The sequence below is a fragment of the Coenobita brevimanus genome, chromosome 98 (assembly GCF_032717465.1).
Source record: "Coenobita brevimanus isolate Jiangsu-jjx chromosome 98, ASM3271746v2, whole genome shotgun sequence".
Lineage (NCBI taxonomy): Eukaryota > Metazoa > Arthropoda > Malacostraca > Decapoda > Coenobitidae > Coenobita > Coenobita brevimanus.
This window is the reverse complement of record NC_137051.1, coordinates 6,728,990-6,746,624: the sequence shown is the minus strand read 5'-3', so window position 1 is coordinate 6,746,624 and position 17,635 is coordinate 6,728,990. Positions and strand designations below refer to the sequence as shown.

The 17,635-nt window shown below is 41.5% G+C and overlaps 1 protein-coding gene across 1 annotated transcript in view; it reads right to left on the bottom strand.

Annotated features, from left to right (window-relative positions):
* Positions 1 to 384: 384 nt before the first annotated feature.
* LOC145414182 (semaphorin-1A-like) overlaps positions 385 to 17,635 on the bottom strand; it is a 605,630-nt gene continuing 588,379 nt past the window's right edge. Inside the window, exons 19-20 of the mRNA XM_080283747.1 lie at positions 12,157 to 12,352; positions 385 to 1,992 (exon numbers count right to left, since the gene is read on the bottom strand). Coding sequence (XP_080139873.1) covers positions 1,821 to 1,992; positions 12,157 to 12,352 — 368 coding nt within the window. The 3' untranslated portion in view covers positions 385 to 1,820. The remainder of the gene's footprint in view (positions 1,993 to 12,156; positions 12,353 to 17,635) is intronic.

Sequence of the window (17,635 nt, the reverse complement as noted above, 5' to 3'; positions counted from 1 at the left end):
ATACAGTGACGGCAAATGTACAGACATTCTAGCACAACATATACAGAACAGATTGCTCAAATGTATAAGCTTAAAAATACTGCAAGGCATTTGTTGACACGAACACCTTACATTATCTTCTTCATTGCCCCATAAGCTGGTTCTTTACATAGGACGAATACTTCAGTCATTATTTACTTTTTACTTTTTTTTTTTATATTATTATTTTTTTTTTTTTCACACTGATTCTGTCATTCAATGTGCAACCTTCAGCAGACACCCATTGTCAGTTCAAGTACATGAGAGTAATACTGAATAATTATTAGGTGGGATGCATGCAGTACAAAAGAAAGACTGCCAGAAATGCAGCAACGTTTAGCACCTTTCTACATCTTCCTAATGGTATCTAGCAGTCTGGACTGAAACATCACTGTGTATCTTTTAATTTTTTCTAGTCAAATGTTCCAGTCACCCATGCACTTAGATAGCCAAGAGCAACTTCAATATACAGTAGCAACTCCGTTTATACTCGGATCAATTTACGACAATATAAACTATCATTTCTCAGTCTTCATAAATATGCACTCATGACTAAGATTTGTCACACAAATTTGAAAGAGGCAGGTGATTTGACAAACCAATCATAAACTTGATTATAGCATTTGTAATTATAGGTTACATCATACTTACCAAAAAGCTATGTCAATGCTAGTGAACAAAATTACAAATACATTCAGCACTGCCTAGTATAAAAATTATTACAGATTACATGCATATACATAATTACTTCCCATGCATGGGTCACACTACATAATAGGCTATGTCAAATTACTTACTGGTAAAAAAAAAAAAAAAAAAAAAAAAAAAAAAAAAAAGGACATGCAGCTTTCACACTGCATGCAACAAATTACTGAACATTTATAAAGACATAAGTAGGATATTTAGCAGTTGGCAGTAATGCCAAATTTCAGTATTACAGTATCTGCCTAATGTTCAATAAATTCACAATCAACCTGCCTCAAGGTAGTTTATAATTTTCTAATCTTTGCATCAAATGTGGGACACACAATAGCTACCATAAAAACATCACAAAATATTCCTTGCACTTATTAATTCATCTACAAATTGTGTCCGGATAATTTCCTGTGATGCACCTTCAGTGAATAAATACATTTACTGGGGTCCTCATCCAATTCACTTTCTCTCTCAGTATAACTGTTAGAAGTCTTATTTCATCTCTGTATCATTCCCTACAGCCAACTCTGCTGCTTCACATATACACACTCAACACTGGAATGTTACTGGCTCTCCTCTTTGCCAAGCAGTCAGGTATCAGCACCACACACTTAGCCATAATTTCCAACCCAGTGTTCCATCAGTATGTTCCATCAATTGCTGGAGTTTACTTCAGTCACACCCCAGTCCACATACATGTATACATATCCAGCAACAACTGTCTACGGTCTTTTAACAATCAAGCATCTTCCAGCACAGGCTGCCAATATGCACAAAATGAACTGTTTTCAGGATACTGATGTAATTTTGTAACTTAAAAATGCAAGATGTATGATGGCAAGGCCTGATCTAATAGTCAAAATAATGAGAATATAGTTTGCCTCTAGAACTACCAAAATAACCCACAACAAATGAGAAATAATTACATGTTGTGGAAGGGGAGCAGTTAAAAGAGGCTATAGTCTCAACGCAGGCACATCTTTCATAGAGATTTTCTTTTTCTACAAGATGCAGTGGCGTTAAAACTTGTACACTTACCGGCCAACAACATAGCTCAATGGCAAATGCTTACATACACACACAACAATAACTCCATATGTGCAAACTCAGATGTATGCACATTTGGCTGGCTTAAGCAATTTGCTATCCGTGGTAGTTGTATTGGTGTTCGACTTGCCATTGATGTTCTTAGGATTGTAGTTCGTCACTAGGTTGTTGATATGCTTGTTGTTGGCCGTGTACATGTTTGGGTCCGCTGACTGTACTAGATTGTCTCGCCTGGAAAAAAAAAAAAAAAAAAAATAAGGGATAATATATAACACTTGCTATGTGCTATTTACACAAACAATTGTACACATTTTCTGTTTATATTTTTGAGATGTAATTTTCCTCCATTAATCTAAACCACTTATTTATAAACATATAAATTTACTGTTTCCATAGAAACAACACCATGCTTCCTATTGAGGAATCCTGACATTGAGGTTTCCTAAAGAACAGCAGATGTTTTCTATGAAATGGAAGCTATACCAAGTATCAAAACCAGCTACTTATATCCCAACAGTTGCTGCAAGCTGTTGGGAAAAGATAGTGAGGAACACTAGTATAATTAATTATTTAACATTTAAGTGCATGCATATTTATCAATGATTACACCTTTTTTCCATAATAACTACACCATAAATTACAGTATAGCAGCCAATCAGGATTACTGTTACAAGTCAAGAAGTTCATTCACAGAATTCTATGCTTTACACCAGCAAGTTACCAGGTATCACCAAACAGCCACTTGACATGTAGCAGTTTCGTATGTCCACAAGTATACATATCACTCTCATGGTAATACCTTCCAGGGTGGATGGTAGCCATCCTTTTAGTACATAATTAGAACTTTGCATCCTTTAAATTACTGTGAACTCTGACCATCACACAGGTAACAAAATTAGAAGGTAATCTGTTTTTATTTGCAACCAAATTATCTGTACCTCAGGTCTGAAAGGTAAATGGACAGTTGTGTGGCCTACTGTAATGGGCATTCTGACTGATAGATCTCCTACTTTTGAGTTTCTCTCTCTCTCTCTCTTTTTTCTAGCTCACCCCATCCAATCCTCTTTTGCCTCATCAGGAGCATAGGGGCCCAAGGCTAAGCTACTCAGTCCTGATATTTAAGGTAATGGTAACCAGCCTCACTCTTCCCTGAGTGGCACTGTGTTAGCCTTAAAACCCAACATCCCTCAGATGGACACCCTTCCAGGTTCTGTCTGGTTGGAGAACATAACCCACTGGTCTACCAGGTGTCATTTGGTTATATGGTTACTACACAGTATATATGGTTACAGGAAATCATGTACCTTGTCATTCAGTGTGTGTGTGTGTGTGTGATATATATATATATATATATATATATATATATATATATATATATATATATGCAGTAATCCCCATACTATCCAGACGCCCACTTTCCGGACACCCCCACTTACCGGATATTTTGGTCCCGGGATTCAGTATTCCCAAAATGGCCCAAAAATCGCAAAACATTTGAAAAAAAAAATCCAGTAATTTGAACTCGGCGCACGCGGCGCGGACCAGCTGTTTTGATGCATAGTTCCGCCGCCGTCTGCTAGAGCGCCCCTGCATCCTCCCCACCTACCGCCCGTCTCTTGTTGTGAGTGCACGCTCGTCATCATGGCCGCCCATGTGCTCGCTTCTGTGGTGGTGCCCTACCTGCTGCAGGCTCTGCTTCTGCTCTCCTGCCTCTTGTTAGTGAATGTGATGATGGGCCCACCACCTGAGAAGAGGAAGAGAGTGGTTTTGACTCAGGAGAAAAAGAGGGAGCTATTGGACAAGGTGGACGCGGGATGGTCAACCTCACACATCCTCCATGAGTTCAACCTGGCCCGATCTACTTTGTATGATATCAAGAGATCCCACGACAAACTCATGCAGTACACAGCTGACTTCTCATCGAAGAACAAACGCAACATGGAGAGGAAGATGATGTTTACTCTCCGGTATGCTGAAGTTGACCGCTCCACGTTGATTTGGTATCAACAACAACGTGCTGCTGGTGTGCTGGTACGTGGCACGGAGCTGAAGGCTGCTGCTATGAAGTTCGACGCCCCAGACTTCTAGGCATCCGGGGGTTGGCTCTTCGCGTTCAAGTTATGACATGGCCTTACCAACCGTAAGGCCCATGGTGAAGCGTTGGACGCCAACAAGGATGGAGTAGAGGAGTTTCTGCACAAGGTGAAGTGCTTGATCGACAGGGAGGGCCTCACTCTCGGTCAGGTGTACAACGTTGACGAAACTGGTTTATTCTATAGCTCTGCCAACGAACACTCTAGCCGAGGAGATAGAGAAGTGTGTACCAGGCCGCAAGCTCTCCAAGCAACGGATATCTGCTTTGTGTTGTGCCAATGCTAACAGCATGCACCGGCTTAAGCCTGTTATTGTTGGCCGTGCAAAGCAGCCTCGGTGTCTTCGTGGGGTGATGGATGTCCTTCCTGTCGTTTGGTACCATTCTTTGAAGGCACAAAGACTGGTTCCACAGCCATTTCGTCAAGGAGGTCATCCATTACCAGACGAAGACACTAGGAATCCCACGCGACCAGGTGAAGGCCCTCCTCAACAATGCACCTACTCACCCGTGTGACAAGTACTTGGTGGCTGAGAATGGGCGCATTAGGTGCGTGTTTATGGCATCTAATACAACTGCTCTCATCCAACCAATGGACCAAGGAGTGACTGTGGCAACGAAGAAGCTGTACCAACGGAAGTTCCTGGACGAGGTGATGGTTGTTCTCGAGGACGAGGACGAGCGCAGGGAGGGGTGAGACACGCGAGGCCAGCGGACTTTCGAAAACCTTTGCCGCTACAACATCAAGTCTGCAATCTACAGCTGGGCCAGTGCATGGAAGGAAGTCCCTGTCAAGACTCTAGAAAATGGTTGGTCTCGTCTGCTTCTCGGAACGGATGTGGAGCACGATTTCCTAGGTTTTGACGTGGATGACTTCCATGCACATCTACGTGCGCATGGCGATGATGTTGATGTGGACGAAGTGCGTGAGTGGTTGGATGACTACAAGGGCGATCCTGGGTATCAGACCATGTCTGATATCGAGATCGCATCTTCAGTTGCACGTGTCAGTACCCAGCTTGAAGATTCCGACGAGGACAGCGACGATGATGCGGACTCCTCTCAGCATGACACTACTCCAGCCATCCCTAAGCTCGGCGCACTCTGGGAACACGTAGAGTTCGTTCTCAACTACCTGGAGCGCCTGGACTGCAACAGGGAGATGGGGCCCTTGGGAGTTGTGGAGGAAGTGCGCGCTTTCAGGCAGCACATCATTAATTGCCAGAATCGTCGTTCCTTGCGTCAATCAACCATTGACAGCTTTTTCAGACCTGTGACTCCTGCTGTGCCCAGCCCTGGCTCCACACCACTGCCTCCCCAAGACAGGCCCTCATCCTCCGAGCCACAGCCCAGCACATCAGGCACGGTGGAGTCACCACTGGACGTGAGTTTGTGCCTGTCTTCAGAGTCATCTGCAGTGGGTAGTCCATCACCATGACCCAGCGACGCACCCCTAGGCCACCTGCTACTCTCAGACTCTGACAGTGATTAAATGACAAGAACTCTCCACTAGACCACATGGGAATTTACAGTGTTGTGCAGTGAAGAAAACAGTGCGTAGTGTTAAGAAATTAGAATTGTGAGTGCAAAGACTAAAATGCAGAGTGCAACACCGATTTTATTGACATTCAATGGAGCGCAAATTAGACTAGAGTGTTTAATGTTAAGAAAATGGATTTATGAGTGCAAAGACTTAAGTGCAGAGTGCAACACTTATTTCATTAATGCGCAGTGGAGCGCAAGTAAGACTAGAGTGCGCAGTGTTAAGAGAATGGAATTCTGAGTGCAAATGACTAAGTTCAGTGCAAGACTTCATGTACAGTGTACTGCAGGTGCTTCAGTACTTTTTACTGTCAGAGTCTGAGAGGAGGCGGGTTATTCATCGAGATGGCCAGGGACTTGTTGTAAGTATCCAGAATGTTTCATATTGTACTGTATTTTCCATACTTACCTCTAAAACCTCATTTCACTCATTTATGTCCCTTATTGGTGTGAATGGGGTCTTAGGTGCTTTGCATGTGCAGTAGGGAGGTGTTTTTCTGAGTTAGGCTACAGTAGGTTAGGGTCCATAAGTACCAGTCCAGGAGCCAGGGACTTTTTGTAAGTACCCAGAATGTTTAATATTGTATAAACTCACCTCTAAAACCTCATTCTCTGGTTCTTTAGCATTTATTTCAGTCTTTTATGTCCCTTATTGGTGTGATTTGGGTCTTAAATAGGTGCTATGCATGTCCAGAGGGAGTTTATAGGTGTTTTTCTTAGTCAGGGTAGGTTAGGGTCCATAAGTGCAAGTCCAGGAGGCTGGGGTCCACTTTCCGTACGGGACCACTTTCCGGACGTGCTTTTGGCTCTATTACATCGGAAAGTGGAGGGATTACTGTATATCAGTATACATATTTAGTGTGTGTGTGTTATATATATATATATATATATATATATATAAACATCCATCATCCAATCCTACGTTGCCCCCTGAGGAACATAGGAGCCCAGGGCTAGGCAAGTTGGTCCTGACATTTAAGATGAGTGTGTGTCCCCTGAGGAACATAAGAGCCCAGGGCTAGGCAAGTTGGTCCTGACATTTAAGATGAGAGTGACCAGCCTCACTCATCCCTGAGTGGCATTATTTGAGCAATGAACCTCGACCACCCCTTGGATACAAACCTTCACCAGCTCAATCTGACTGGAGCACCAAAATTACCCACTAAACCACTAGGCACCATAATTCAGTTATATGGTTACCACCCAGCAGAGTAAATGATTTCCTGGTGCACAGGAAACCATTTGGCTTGTCACTCAGTGTAGAGTCCCCCATAGGCAGGAGAAGGAGGAAAGAATGAAGTAAAGAAAGAAGAAGATGGAAAGATATATATTTATATGTCTATATATACAGTATATATATATATCTGTCTATCTATATCTATCTATCTATCTATCTAATATATATATATATATATATATATATCTGTCTATCTATATCTATCTATCTATCTATCTAATATATATATATATATATATATATATATATATATATATATATATATATATATAACTACACTGTTTTGCATCTCAAGGATGGTCCCTGTCCTACATTCTGGGGGACATACTGCATACACAAAGTGTACTAGACTTTATCTAGACCAGAAGCAGCAGCTATCTAACCTGATGGACAAGGAGCAGTATGAGAGGTACACAATCTGTGGGTACTGGACCATCAGAACTCACAGGTTCTGGTCTGGAGGCTTCACTGAGTGTTGATGCCAATGCCGATGTCTAGAGCATGATCGCAGAATTACTGGCGGTACACAGTCCAAGATGATCTATGTCCTGCCACAAATAGTTCCTATTTGTGACTCACTAGACACTTTCTGTGGTGTATTTTCTCAGATAGTTGGCCAACACACTGACCTCCAGGAATCTATGATCACGTGTGATAGCAGACACTTTCTCACCTTTCAGAATTACCTATCACACCATTTGCCTACACAGGTGAATACCATGAGAGACTGGTCTACAATGATAGTGAAGTCATAGGATCTATTTCTGTTAATGCAGATTGTGCAGTCAAATCAGGTGAGGAGGCAGCTGCACATATTGCTGGCCTGAACTACTCTGATGTTAAGCTCAAAAGGAGTGACCGGGTAATACCTAAGGATGCTGCAACCAGTACTTCCACTGCCTGCGGCAAAGACATTAAGGTCGACCCCACACTACTCTTCATGCAGGTCACGTGTGATGAAGAATGGATCAGATATGGAGAATCACCTTAAATATGAGTTTAGCAAATAGCCACCAACACTATTTGACAGGGGTACAATGTGCAAAAACAACAAAAGTGGTCTTGCCAAGGTGCTGAAAGCTCCAGTAGTCCCAATATTCACTGAAGCTCATCAGAACTCATACTATGTGGTGGATGGAGGACATTTGCAACAAAATGTGACATGGCCTGTGGACTGCACGTATAGTGATGTGTGTGACATCTATGTGAATCATGCTATCAATAACGATGGCAAAGAATGCATTGGTGATGTGTGTGACAGCTATGTGAATCACGTTATCAATAACTGTGGCAAAGAATGCACTGTCTGCTTTAATGGCTACACAAATTTTATCCTGTCAACCAAGGTAGCCAACAAAACTGCCAGACGTAGTGTTAGTGTTCAACACATCAGTCACAGGAAGGCCGTGGATGAATCGGTAGAGAGGTGGTCTGCAGTCCTAATGGACCCAAGTTCAAATGCCGGCTAGAGCAGGGAACAGTTTAAGGATTTGAATTTCATTTAAGCAGACTTTACTGATATACCAGAAGACCTGCCGATGTGTCATAAAAGTATCCCCACTAATACCAATACACCAGTCCTGTATGAGACAGCCCTAGCATATGCGTATTCAATATGGACGGTGGGTGTTAGCGTCGAAGTGGTGACATGTGGAGGTGTATGGTAAGCAGGAGGACTACTTGGTCTTGTGAGCAGGCTGTGAAGCCTATGCCCAGTGTCGGACACACACACACACACACACACACACACACACACACACACACACACACACACACACACACACACACACACACACACACACACACAAGTCACAGTTAATCAGTAGGCTGAAGGACAAGCTTATATCTGAAGGCGTTGCTTGCTGTCAAAGTCAGGCTGATGCTGAATACTTAATAAGTGGCACAGCATTGGCATTTGCTGAGAACATTGCATGACCTGTTGTGCTTGTATGGTTGATAGGGCCACAACAGACAATATCTACATGCAGTATGCAAGAGACTATAACATATACAGCATCCAGCAAGCAATGCATCCACACACCTGACAACACATGTTGATAGCACACGCTATCACCGATATGACAGTCTCTGCCTTATATGGCATTGGCAAAAAGAAAGCCATGACAGTCTTGGAAAGTGAAGATCAGAGGACGTTGGATGTTTTTAAGAGGAGTGATGACAGCCATGCACAAGTAGCCAGACAGAGTGGGGAAAATGTTCTTTCTGAAGTTATATAATGCCAATCTGACATGTACAACACTTGGTAAGCTGAGATTTGTGCAGTACAAGCAGAGGATGAGCAGGGCATCCAGCAGCTTCCAACTTCCAATCCTACCTCCCACAACTTCAGCTGCAAAGTATCACTCATGTCAAGCTTAATTCACAGTTCTGGAGTGGTTGGGCAATGCTGAGGATCTTAATCCTACTGACTGGGGTTAGGAGCTTCAAGGTGGAAGGCTCAATCCCAGTTTAACTGACAGACCAGTAACTAAGCATGTTCCTCTCACTGTGTCATGTGAATGTAAGCAAATGTGTGGCAAGAGATGCAAATGTCAGAAAGCAGGGCTCTACTGTACACCTATGTGTTCCTCAAGTACTGGCCAATCTTGTGCTAATTCATGCCCACCTGATGGAGGAGATACTGAATCTCCATGCTATAATTGTGACTATAGCTAATTATGATACTAAAAAAAATGTTTAATTTAGAAGTAGTTCAATAACTGCTGCTGGCAAAAGTTAGTGCTGGCTGTAGACTTTAAATGTGTTGAATTTACTATCTATCTACTATCTACTGCCAGACGCGATAATCCCGTATGGGGTGGCCATTTGACTTTGAGTTATTTGTTTTATGGGGAGGGGCACTAACCCTCCACCAACCCACTTGTTGACACGTAGGGAGCACGTATGGTTTGGCTATATGGTTACCACCCAGCATTGTAAATGGTTCCTTGGCTTACAGGAAACCATTTGGCTTGTCACTCAATGTAAAGCCACCTGTGAAGGATAGAAAAGCAATAAGAAGTCACAGGAAAGATAGGAGAAATAGGAAGAGAGGAGGGCAGGCACAGAAAAAGAATGATAAAGGCTATGGAAGAAGTAGGCAGTACTACATCACATGAGTGGATGATGGTCGTCACCACCTACCACCAAAATTGTATATTACTCGATCATGTCTTGAACATACGTCAATAAATTGTTGACAAAATGGTAATGGTTTTCTTATACCCAAAAACCCTGCTTCCAAAGCTCTATAAGCTAATGCCGTTGGCAGCCAACTTGGATTTTCACCCCACATGGCTAGCTCGTGGAGTGTTTAGAATGTGTGTGGATTTCGACTGAGCATAACTTTCCTGAAAAATATCGTGGAGTGTTTAGAATGTGTGTGGATTTCGACTGAGCATGCTTCCAGGTAACTTTCCTGAAAAATATCAGTTTTCGAATTATTTCCAAGTTCTCTTTGAATCTAAGCTAATGCTTCTGGCCTATATGGTCACCACCCAGCATTGAGTTATAGGAAACATTACACGTGTCAGAATGTGTAGAGCCACCAGAAGTGGAAATAAGAGTGACAGGAAGGAAAGGGAGAAGTAGGAAAAGAGGACAGACACACAAATAAAATGAAAAATGTGAAGGAACAAGTACAAAGCACTACATCCATTACCATTTGGCTTGTCACTAGGGGGTAGAATGAGAGAGAGAGAGAGTGTGTGTGTGTGTATTTACCTAGCTGTGAAATACAGGAAATGAGAGAGAGAGAGTGTGTGTGTGTGTATTTACCTAGTTGTGATATACAGGAAATGATCTACGCTCGTGGGGTCGTTTCTGTTTCTCAATGTCAAATTTTGCTTTGAACTCGTTTAAGTTTTTAGACTAGATGATCTCTTTATCCAGGCTATTCCACACGTCTATGTATGTATAAGGAAAACTATATTTCTTGATATCCTTCATGTAGCTTGGCTTTTTTCAGCTTCATTCCATGTCCTCTTGTTACTCTCCTATCCCATACAAACAGATCTTCTCTGTCAATTTTACCTACTCCCTTCACAGCCCTGAACACTGCAATCATGTCGCTCCTCTCTCTCCTTTCCTCTAAGGAAGTCAGATCCAGATTTTCCAGCCTCTCTCTGTACGACAGATCTGCCAGGCTAGGGACCATCTTGGTTGTTGTTCCTTGTATTCTCTCGATCTTGTTTTTATCTTTTTTTTGTGTGTGTGGGGGTGACCACACTACTGCTGCATATTCTAACCTGGGGTAGATCATGGCCACTATTAATTTTTTTATCATCCCCCCATCCATGCTACTCTTATGTTAGTCAAGAGTTTATACGTCTCTGTCTCGTTAATGTGTTTTTCAGGTGACAAAACTATCCTGGACCAGCACTTCCAAATCTTTCTCTTCTCTTGCTTTTGAAACTGGTTCATTACCCATCCAATAATTCAGTGATGGCCTCTTCATACTTTTACCCATTTCCAATACTGTACAATGTTTTTCATTTTTTTGCGTTTTCATTTCATTTCCCACACCCGGCTCCAATCATGTATCCTTTCCAGGTCCTCCTGCAGCATTTTACAGTCTTCCTCAACTTCTGCTTTTCTTAACATATTTGCATCATCAGCAAACAGATTTGCATAACTGTTTATTCCACCTGCCATATTGTTTACGTAAATCAGGAACATTACTGGCGCTAACACCGAGCCCTGTGGGACTCCATTTGTTACTTCCCTTCATCCTGACATCCTGTCCTTTATTACTATCCTCATTTGTCTGTCTCTCAAAAAGTATCTTATCCACTCCAGGATGTGTCCCTTCAGTCCTTATATGTGCTCCAATTTCCACATTAGTCGCTTATGAGGTACCTTGTCGAAGGCTTTCTCCAAACCTAAATACACACAATTCACCCAGCTGTCTCTCTCCTGCAGCACGTCACTCGCTCTTGAGTAAAAGCTCAACAAGTTGGAAACACATGACACTCCACTTCTGAATCCAAACTGATTTTCAGCCAAAATGTTTATCTCCTCCAGATATTTTATCCATTTATCTTTCAGGATTCTTTTGCACAATTTTGCCCCCATGCCGGTCAAGAACACTGTCCATGATTCAGGGGTTCTTCCTTGATTCCTCCCGTATAAATTGGTACCACATTTGCCCTCTTCCATTCCCGAGGCAGTTTCCCCTCTTCCAGAGAACACACAATTAAACTGTGAATCTTATCCGCCAGTTATTCTCTACATTCCTTCAGTACCCAATTAGAGATTCCATCCGGTCCTGGGGCTTTCCTTACATCCTGGGTTTCCAGTAATTTATACACTTCCTGCATTTCCACTTTTATATCTTTTATCACTACATTTCTTTGTGTGTGTGCGCGCGCGCGCGCGCAATATTGAGTGAGCTGATGATGGCCGCCACCCCCACCTTCCACATCCATATGATGATAACGAATAAATTAGCCCTTAGCGTTCCCTACAGTTTCAAATTCTGATTTTTGAACTGAAAACAAACATGAGAAACAATTCTCAAACTTACTTATTCAGCTTGGAATCAAGGTATGGAGTCTCAGAATAGCTGTGAGGATACTCGTCCCCCCGACACTTGCGTGAGAAAAGGAAGCCCAAGATGAAGCCAATAACAAGGGCGGCCACGCAGGCAGTCGTCACAGCAATGGCCAGTGTTTCCGCAGAATAGATGGGGGGTTCACCTAATGATGCTCCAACCACTGGACCTGGAAGATGGCAATACACTTTGGGGTCAAATTAGGCTGCATTTAAATTATGAATTGAAAATGAAGCTTAACATACCATTTCATTAAAAGTACAATAAAATAATCATATTATAAGATATGTATGCAAAGAGGAGTGCTGAAATTAAGGACAAGATTAGTGCAACAATTCTGTTGAGATGCAAGCCCAAAGCACTAAAAAAGGATAACTTTCCTGAAAATGCATCTATACCTGGTTCATAATTAATAAGATGCTTTTGGAGCCACATCTGTTAGATAAATGGCCATTAATAAATGAGTAGTGGAAGGTATATGAGAGACCTGATGGAATATGTAAGACTAATGCTGATGAGCTGTTTCCTTAACACTACTATATGTCTAGAAAGCAATGAAAATTTAAGTACTGGTATGAAGTTACATAAACTGGGGGGGGGGGGGGGGGGGTGCGAGGCTTAGCACTACACTAAGTATCAAATAAACAGGCCAGCAGTATGCAGCTTCAAACACCTGTAACATGGAGATGCATGTATGAGCTGTAACTGTAAGAGAGATCTAAACCACTGACCTTGAGAGATGAAATATACATGTACTAAATTAAGATTTGTAATAATTATATCAGACCGAGATTGATGGGAGGGTTGCACAATGATGTTCTTAAGACTGGAGAAAGAAGTCTAATCAGTATATGAAAAACGAACATACAATGAAATGTGTAGCAGATAATGAGTCAAAAAGTTCATGACTCCTTCAATCTTGGCTAACTTTATTCTGTTCTTGCGAACACCTGCCTATTTTAGTCAGGTTTGGTTCAGATATCCCCTTCAATTTGAGTGACCCTTCCAGCCCGGGAAAAGTTTCAAATTTTATTCACCCTTGGGAAAATGTGCTGTAAGGATTTGTTCATTAACAGTCTGGTAAAAGTTTTATGAAAAGTAGGGGAAACTGTTCAACTGCCATTTCCTACAGGGACATTCTATCAATGAAACAATTATTTTAATCTTGTTATGCATTTTGGTGCTTTCAGGGTAAAATCTTGATGCTGCATTAAGGATCATATTGTAGTGCTTATACTCATTCATTCAAACCTTCTTGACAGTGATGTCCCCATGGTTGTTCAGTATACTGTATATATGTATGGAGTGATGAGACAAGTAAAAACACAAGTAATGGAGAGAGGGATGGCATTGGTAATGAATGGTGACAGCAGGAATATCTCGAAATTTGTTGAACACTGATGATGCAGCAAATGCTGGACAAGAACTTGGTAGACTAATGCAGAGTTTTGCTGATGTCTGTAAGCGTCGTGCCTTGAGAGTAAACGTACAAAGTAAAGTGATGGTAATTGAGAGAAGGCGACTCCCAGTGTATTGTTACAGTGAATGGAGTGGGACTGGAATTGGTGAGAGTTCAAATCCCTGGGTACAGTGATCGAAAAGACAGGAAAAAGTGAAAAAGAATTGGAAAGTAGAGAGACATGGAAGGTAAGTAGCTGGAGGCTTGAGTGTTGCAGCTGCACGAGACTTATATGAAGGAGTGTTGGTGCCAACTTTAACATATGGATGTGAAACTATGGTGTAGCATGAAAATGAAAAGCCAAGAGTGAGAGCAGCGGAGATGGGACTGCTGATATATATGTGGGGTACAGAGAGTGGATAGGATACAAAATAATGTGTTCATGAAAGATGTGGAGTGAGGATGTCTGTGGACACCAGAATCGAAGAGATTGTACTGAGATGGTATGGTCATGTGGGGAGAATGAATAACAGCAGAGTGGTGAAAAAGGTATATCTGAGTGAATTTGAAGGGGGAGGAAGCAAGGTAAGCCAAGGAGGGATATGGTGGATGAGATTACTTAAGAACAGAGGTGTGGAAGTCAGTGAGGCTAGGGAACTGACAAGAGACTGAGCTGTCTGGATGAATGTTGTTAGAAGAAGTGCACGCTCAGGTATTTGGCAACCCTTTTTAACGTGACAGCGTCCAGATTGACTCTATCGGATATGTTTATGTGAGGCTACAGAATGTGGTGAAAGTTTTTAGCATATCAGATAGAGCCAGGATTCCAGGGGCTTGAATGATGAGTGAATGGAAGCATGGCCCATTGGACTGGGCAAACTTGGGCTGTCTGGATGTTGCTACTCTTCACCCTGCCCTAGGGTGGAAGGAGAGTTCCAGATGGTAATAATGATGATGATGATGATGATGATCATGATGATGAGCATAAACTTTGAATCCTTTCATGGCCTTGATTCATTTGTTATGGAATTTTCATCCTCGAAGACTTCACTGGAAAAACATGTCCATGCTCAAGAATGATAACAGTTTATGTTCTTTGGGTTGCGTATGGAACACAGACAGGGTTCTGACTAATTACAAACCACAGTATTGCAAAGATGACATTTATGTTTACTGTATCATGCAGTATCTAGGTGTTTCACATTCAGTTTACTGGTATTTGTTACTACATTAATTTCACTGATCTTATACAGTACACTTCCAAAACACCTGACATTACTAAGAGTGACAAAAGAATTTGATATAACAGTGCAGTGAGAGAGAGAAGCAGTTTGAAAACCTCAAAGGTCTACTTAAGAAAACTGCCTAAAAAATTAAACATCCATCCATCATCCAATCCTACATTGCCCCATGGGGAGCGTAGGAGCCTGGGGCTAGGCAGTTGGTCCCGACATTTAAGATGAGAGTGACCAACCTCACTCATCTCTGAGTGGCATTACATGAGCAATCAACCCCAACCACCCCTTAGATATTAACCTTCACCGGCTCAATCCGATTGGAGCGCAATAATTACCCACTAAACATACAACTGAAAACTTGATAAATTTACGATAACAACAAAAGAAGATTGATATTTCTAAAACAGCACATACTGAAGGCCTGGCCGAGTAATGGGCTCTTGTTCATAGAGCAGATACAGTACTGTACTTATTTCACTAACAATACAATAAGACACATTAATTTTGCAACACACAACACACAGACTTATCATTACCATCCTACCCCATTTCTCACTAACAGACTTGAGGGGTGGTATAATATAAATGTGAGAAGTAAAGTAATAAAAATGAGAGAATTATCAACAAATCCCAGTGGAGTTGGCCATACATCCATTCACTCATTCAAGTCATATAAACATTCTGCTTCATCTTGGGGTCAAAAATGCATACAAAGTATGCTTCACAGGATTAAGTTACTGTAAAAACTGTTAAACATAGGTAAGTAACCTTTGTCCTGTGTGCATTTACAGTATACATATGGTACTGTATCCCTTCATTCTGATCATCCTTACTTTTCACATTCTTACCTTAACTGACCATCTTAGCCATCCAAATTCTCACTCAAAACGATGTGTCATATCCTTCCCACCACTCTATTCATGTCCATTCTATGTGAGGTATAACATTTATGCACACACTCTTCTGCCCTCTTTTAGGCAGTCTTTCTTACTCCTTATTTTCACAAATTTCAGTATTTCTAATCCTATGCAACTCATACATATTCCTCAACAGTCCAATATCCACTATTCCTAAACAGTCTCATATCAACTACATATTCCTTAGCAGTCCCGTATCCACTACATATTCCTTTAGTCCCATAACCATTACTCTCACTCAACTTTCCAAACTTAATCAGTGCCAGGACTCACACTCATACATGCTCTTGAGCACTTACATACATTCAAGTACTCATCTTGCAGCACTTGTATTGTCCCTGTTCTTATCAAGAATTTCTATGAGCCACTCCATTCTCCTCCTCCTTTCCACATTTACTGCTCTTTATCCACATTGATCCAAGGTGCTTGAAAGCTTCTCCTGTTTCAAGTTTTTGATCAAAAGCATTTTGCAGTGTGAGTTAATATTTGTCAACAATCATCACCTTAATTTTCTGTGCCTCATCTTTCAGGCCCTACTACCTCTTGACACTTACAAAACTCTGAGCAATTCTGGAGAGGTTTCATTCAGTACCTGCAAGCAGCATAGCATCATATTTATACATCAGATTCAAAGTACAGTATTTCAATCCTCATCATTCAGTACTAGCTTCACTTCCAGTTCCCTAGCCCATTTTTTTTTACCTTTCTCATAACCCCATCCATACAAATCATGCACTGTACATCAACAAAATACAAATCACAAGCAGTCCATTATGCCATTACTGTAATGTAGCCTCTCACACCACAACACACCACATGACCCTCGCACTCACAGAAAAAACTTTAAACTTAATCTCAACAAAAATCCCAGAATGCACGGTAGAAGTGAGTGGTTTCTTGTAGTCTATCACCTTCTTTTTGTTGCATGGGACAACAACAACTGCTCAGGCAGCAATAACTACAACTATGGGATGATCACTCTCAAGTGTCTCACTCCAAGCGATACTGATGCACTTAATCAAACACCGATCTACCTTTACAGATACTGTACTTTGCAACCCATCATTTGCTTGCTTGCTGTATGCTTGCTCTCTCTCTCTCTCTCTCTCTCTAACACACACACACACACACACACACACACACACACACACCAGGAAGGATACATGACATCATTATGAGCTCTCTCTAGCAAAAAGTGAAGTCCCTCGGGTTTAGAAAAGAGCAAATGTGGTCCCCATATACAAGGGAGGAAACATGGAAGAGCCACTGAATTATAGGTCAGTATCACTAACCAGTGTTGTTGCAAAAATTTGTGAGGTCATAGTGAAAGACCAATGGATCAAATACCTGGAAGGAACTAATACAAAAACAGATCATCAGTTTGGCTTCACAAAAGGAAGGTCATGTACAGTACTAAAATCCTACTAGGCTTTACTCAAGTGTGACAGATGGTATGCAAGAGAGGGATGGATGGATTGACTGTGTCTTTTTGAACCTAAAGAAAGTATTTGTAAGGTACCATTCAGGAGACTTCTGGAAACTTGAACACATAGGAAGTCTAAAAGGATGAAAGATTTTTTGGAGGATAGGGAGATGAGAACAGTTGTAAAGGACCAGCAGTCAGAGTGATGTAAAGTAATTAGTGGTGTACCTCAAGGGTCAGTTTTGGTCCCAGTCATGTAAATGATATGGTGGGAAGAACAGTTATATTAAGTCTATTTGCTGATGATGCTAAACTATTAAGGAAAGTGAAAAAAGAAGATGATTGTAAACAGCTGCAAATGGACCTTGATAAGATATCTGACTGGAGTCAATGTTGGGAAATGCAGTTTAATGTAATGATGTTTAAAGTAATGAAATTTGGAAAGAGTATAAAGAGAAAAGGGAAAATTCAGAAT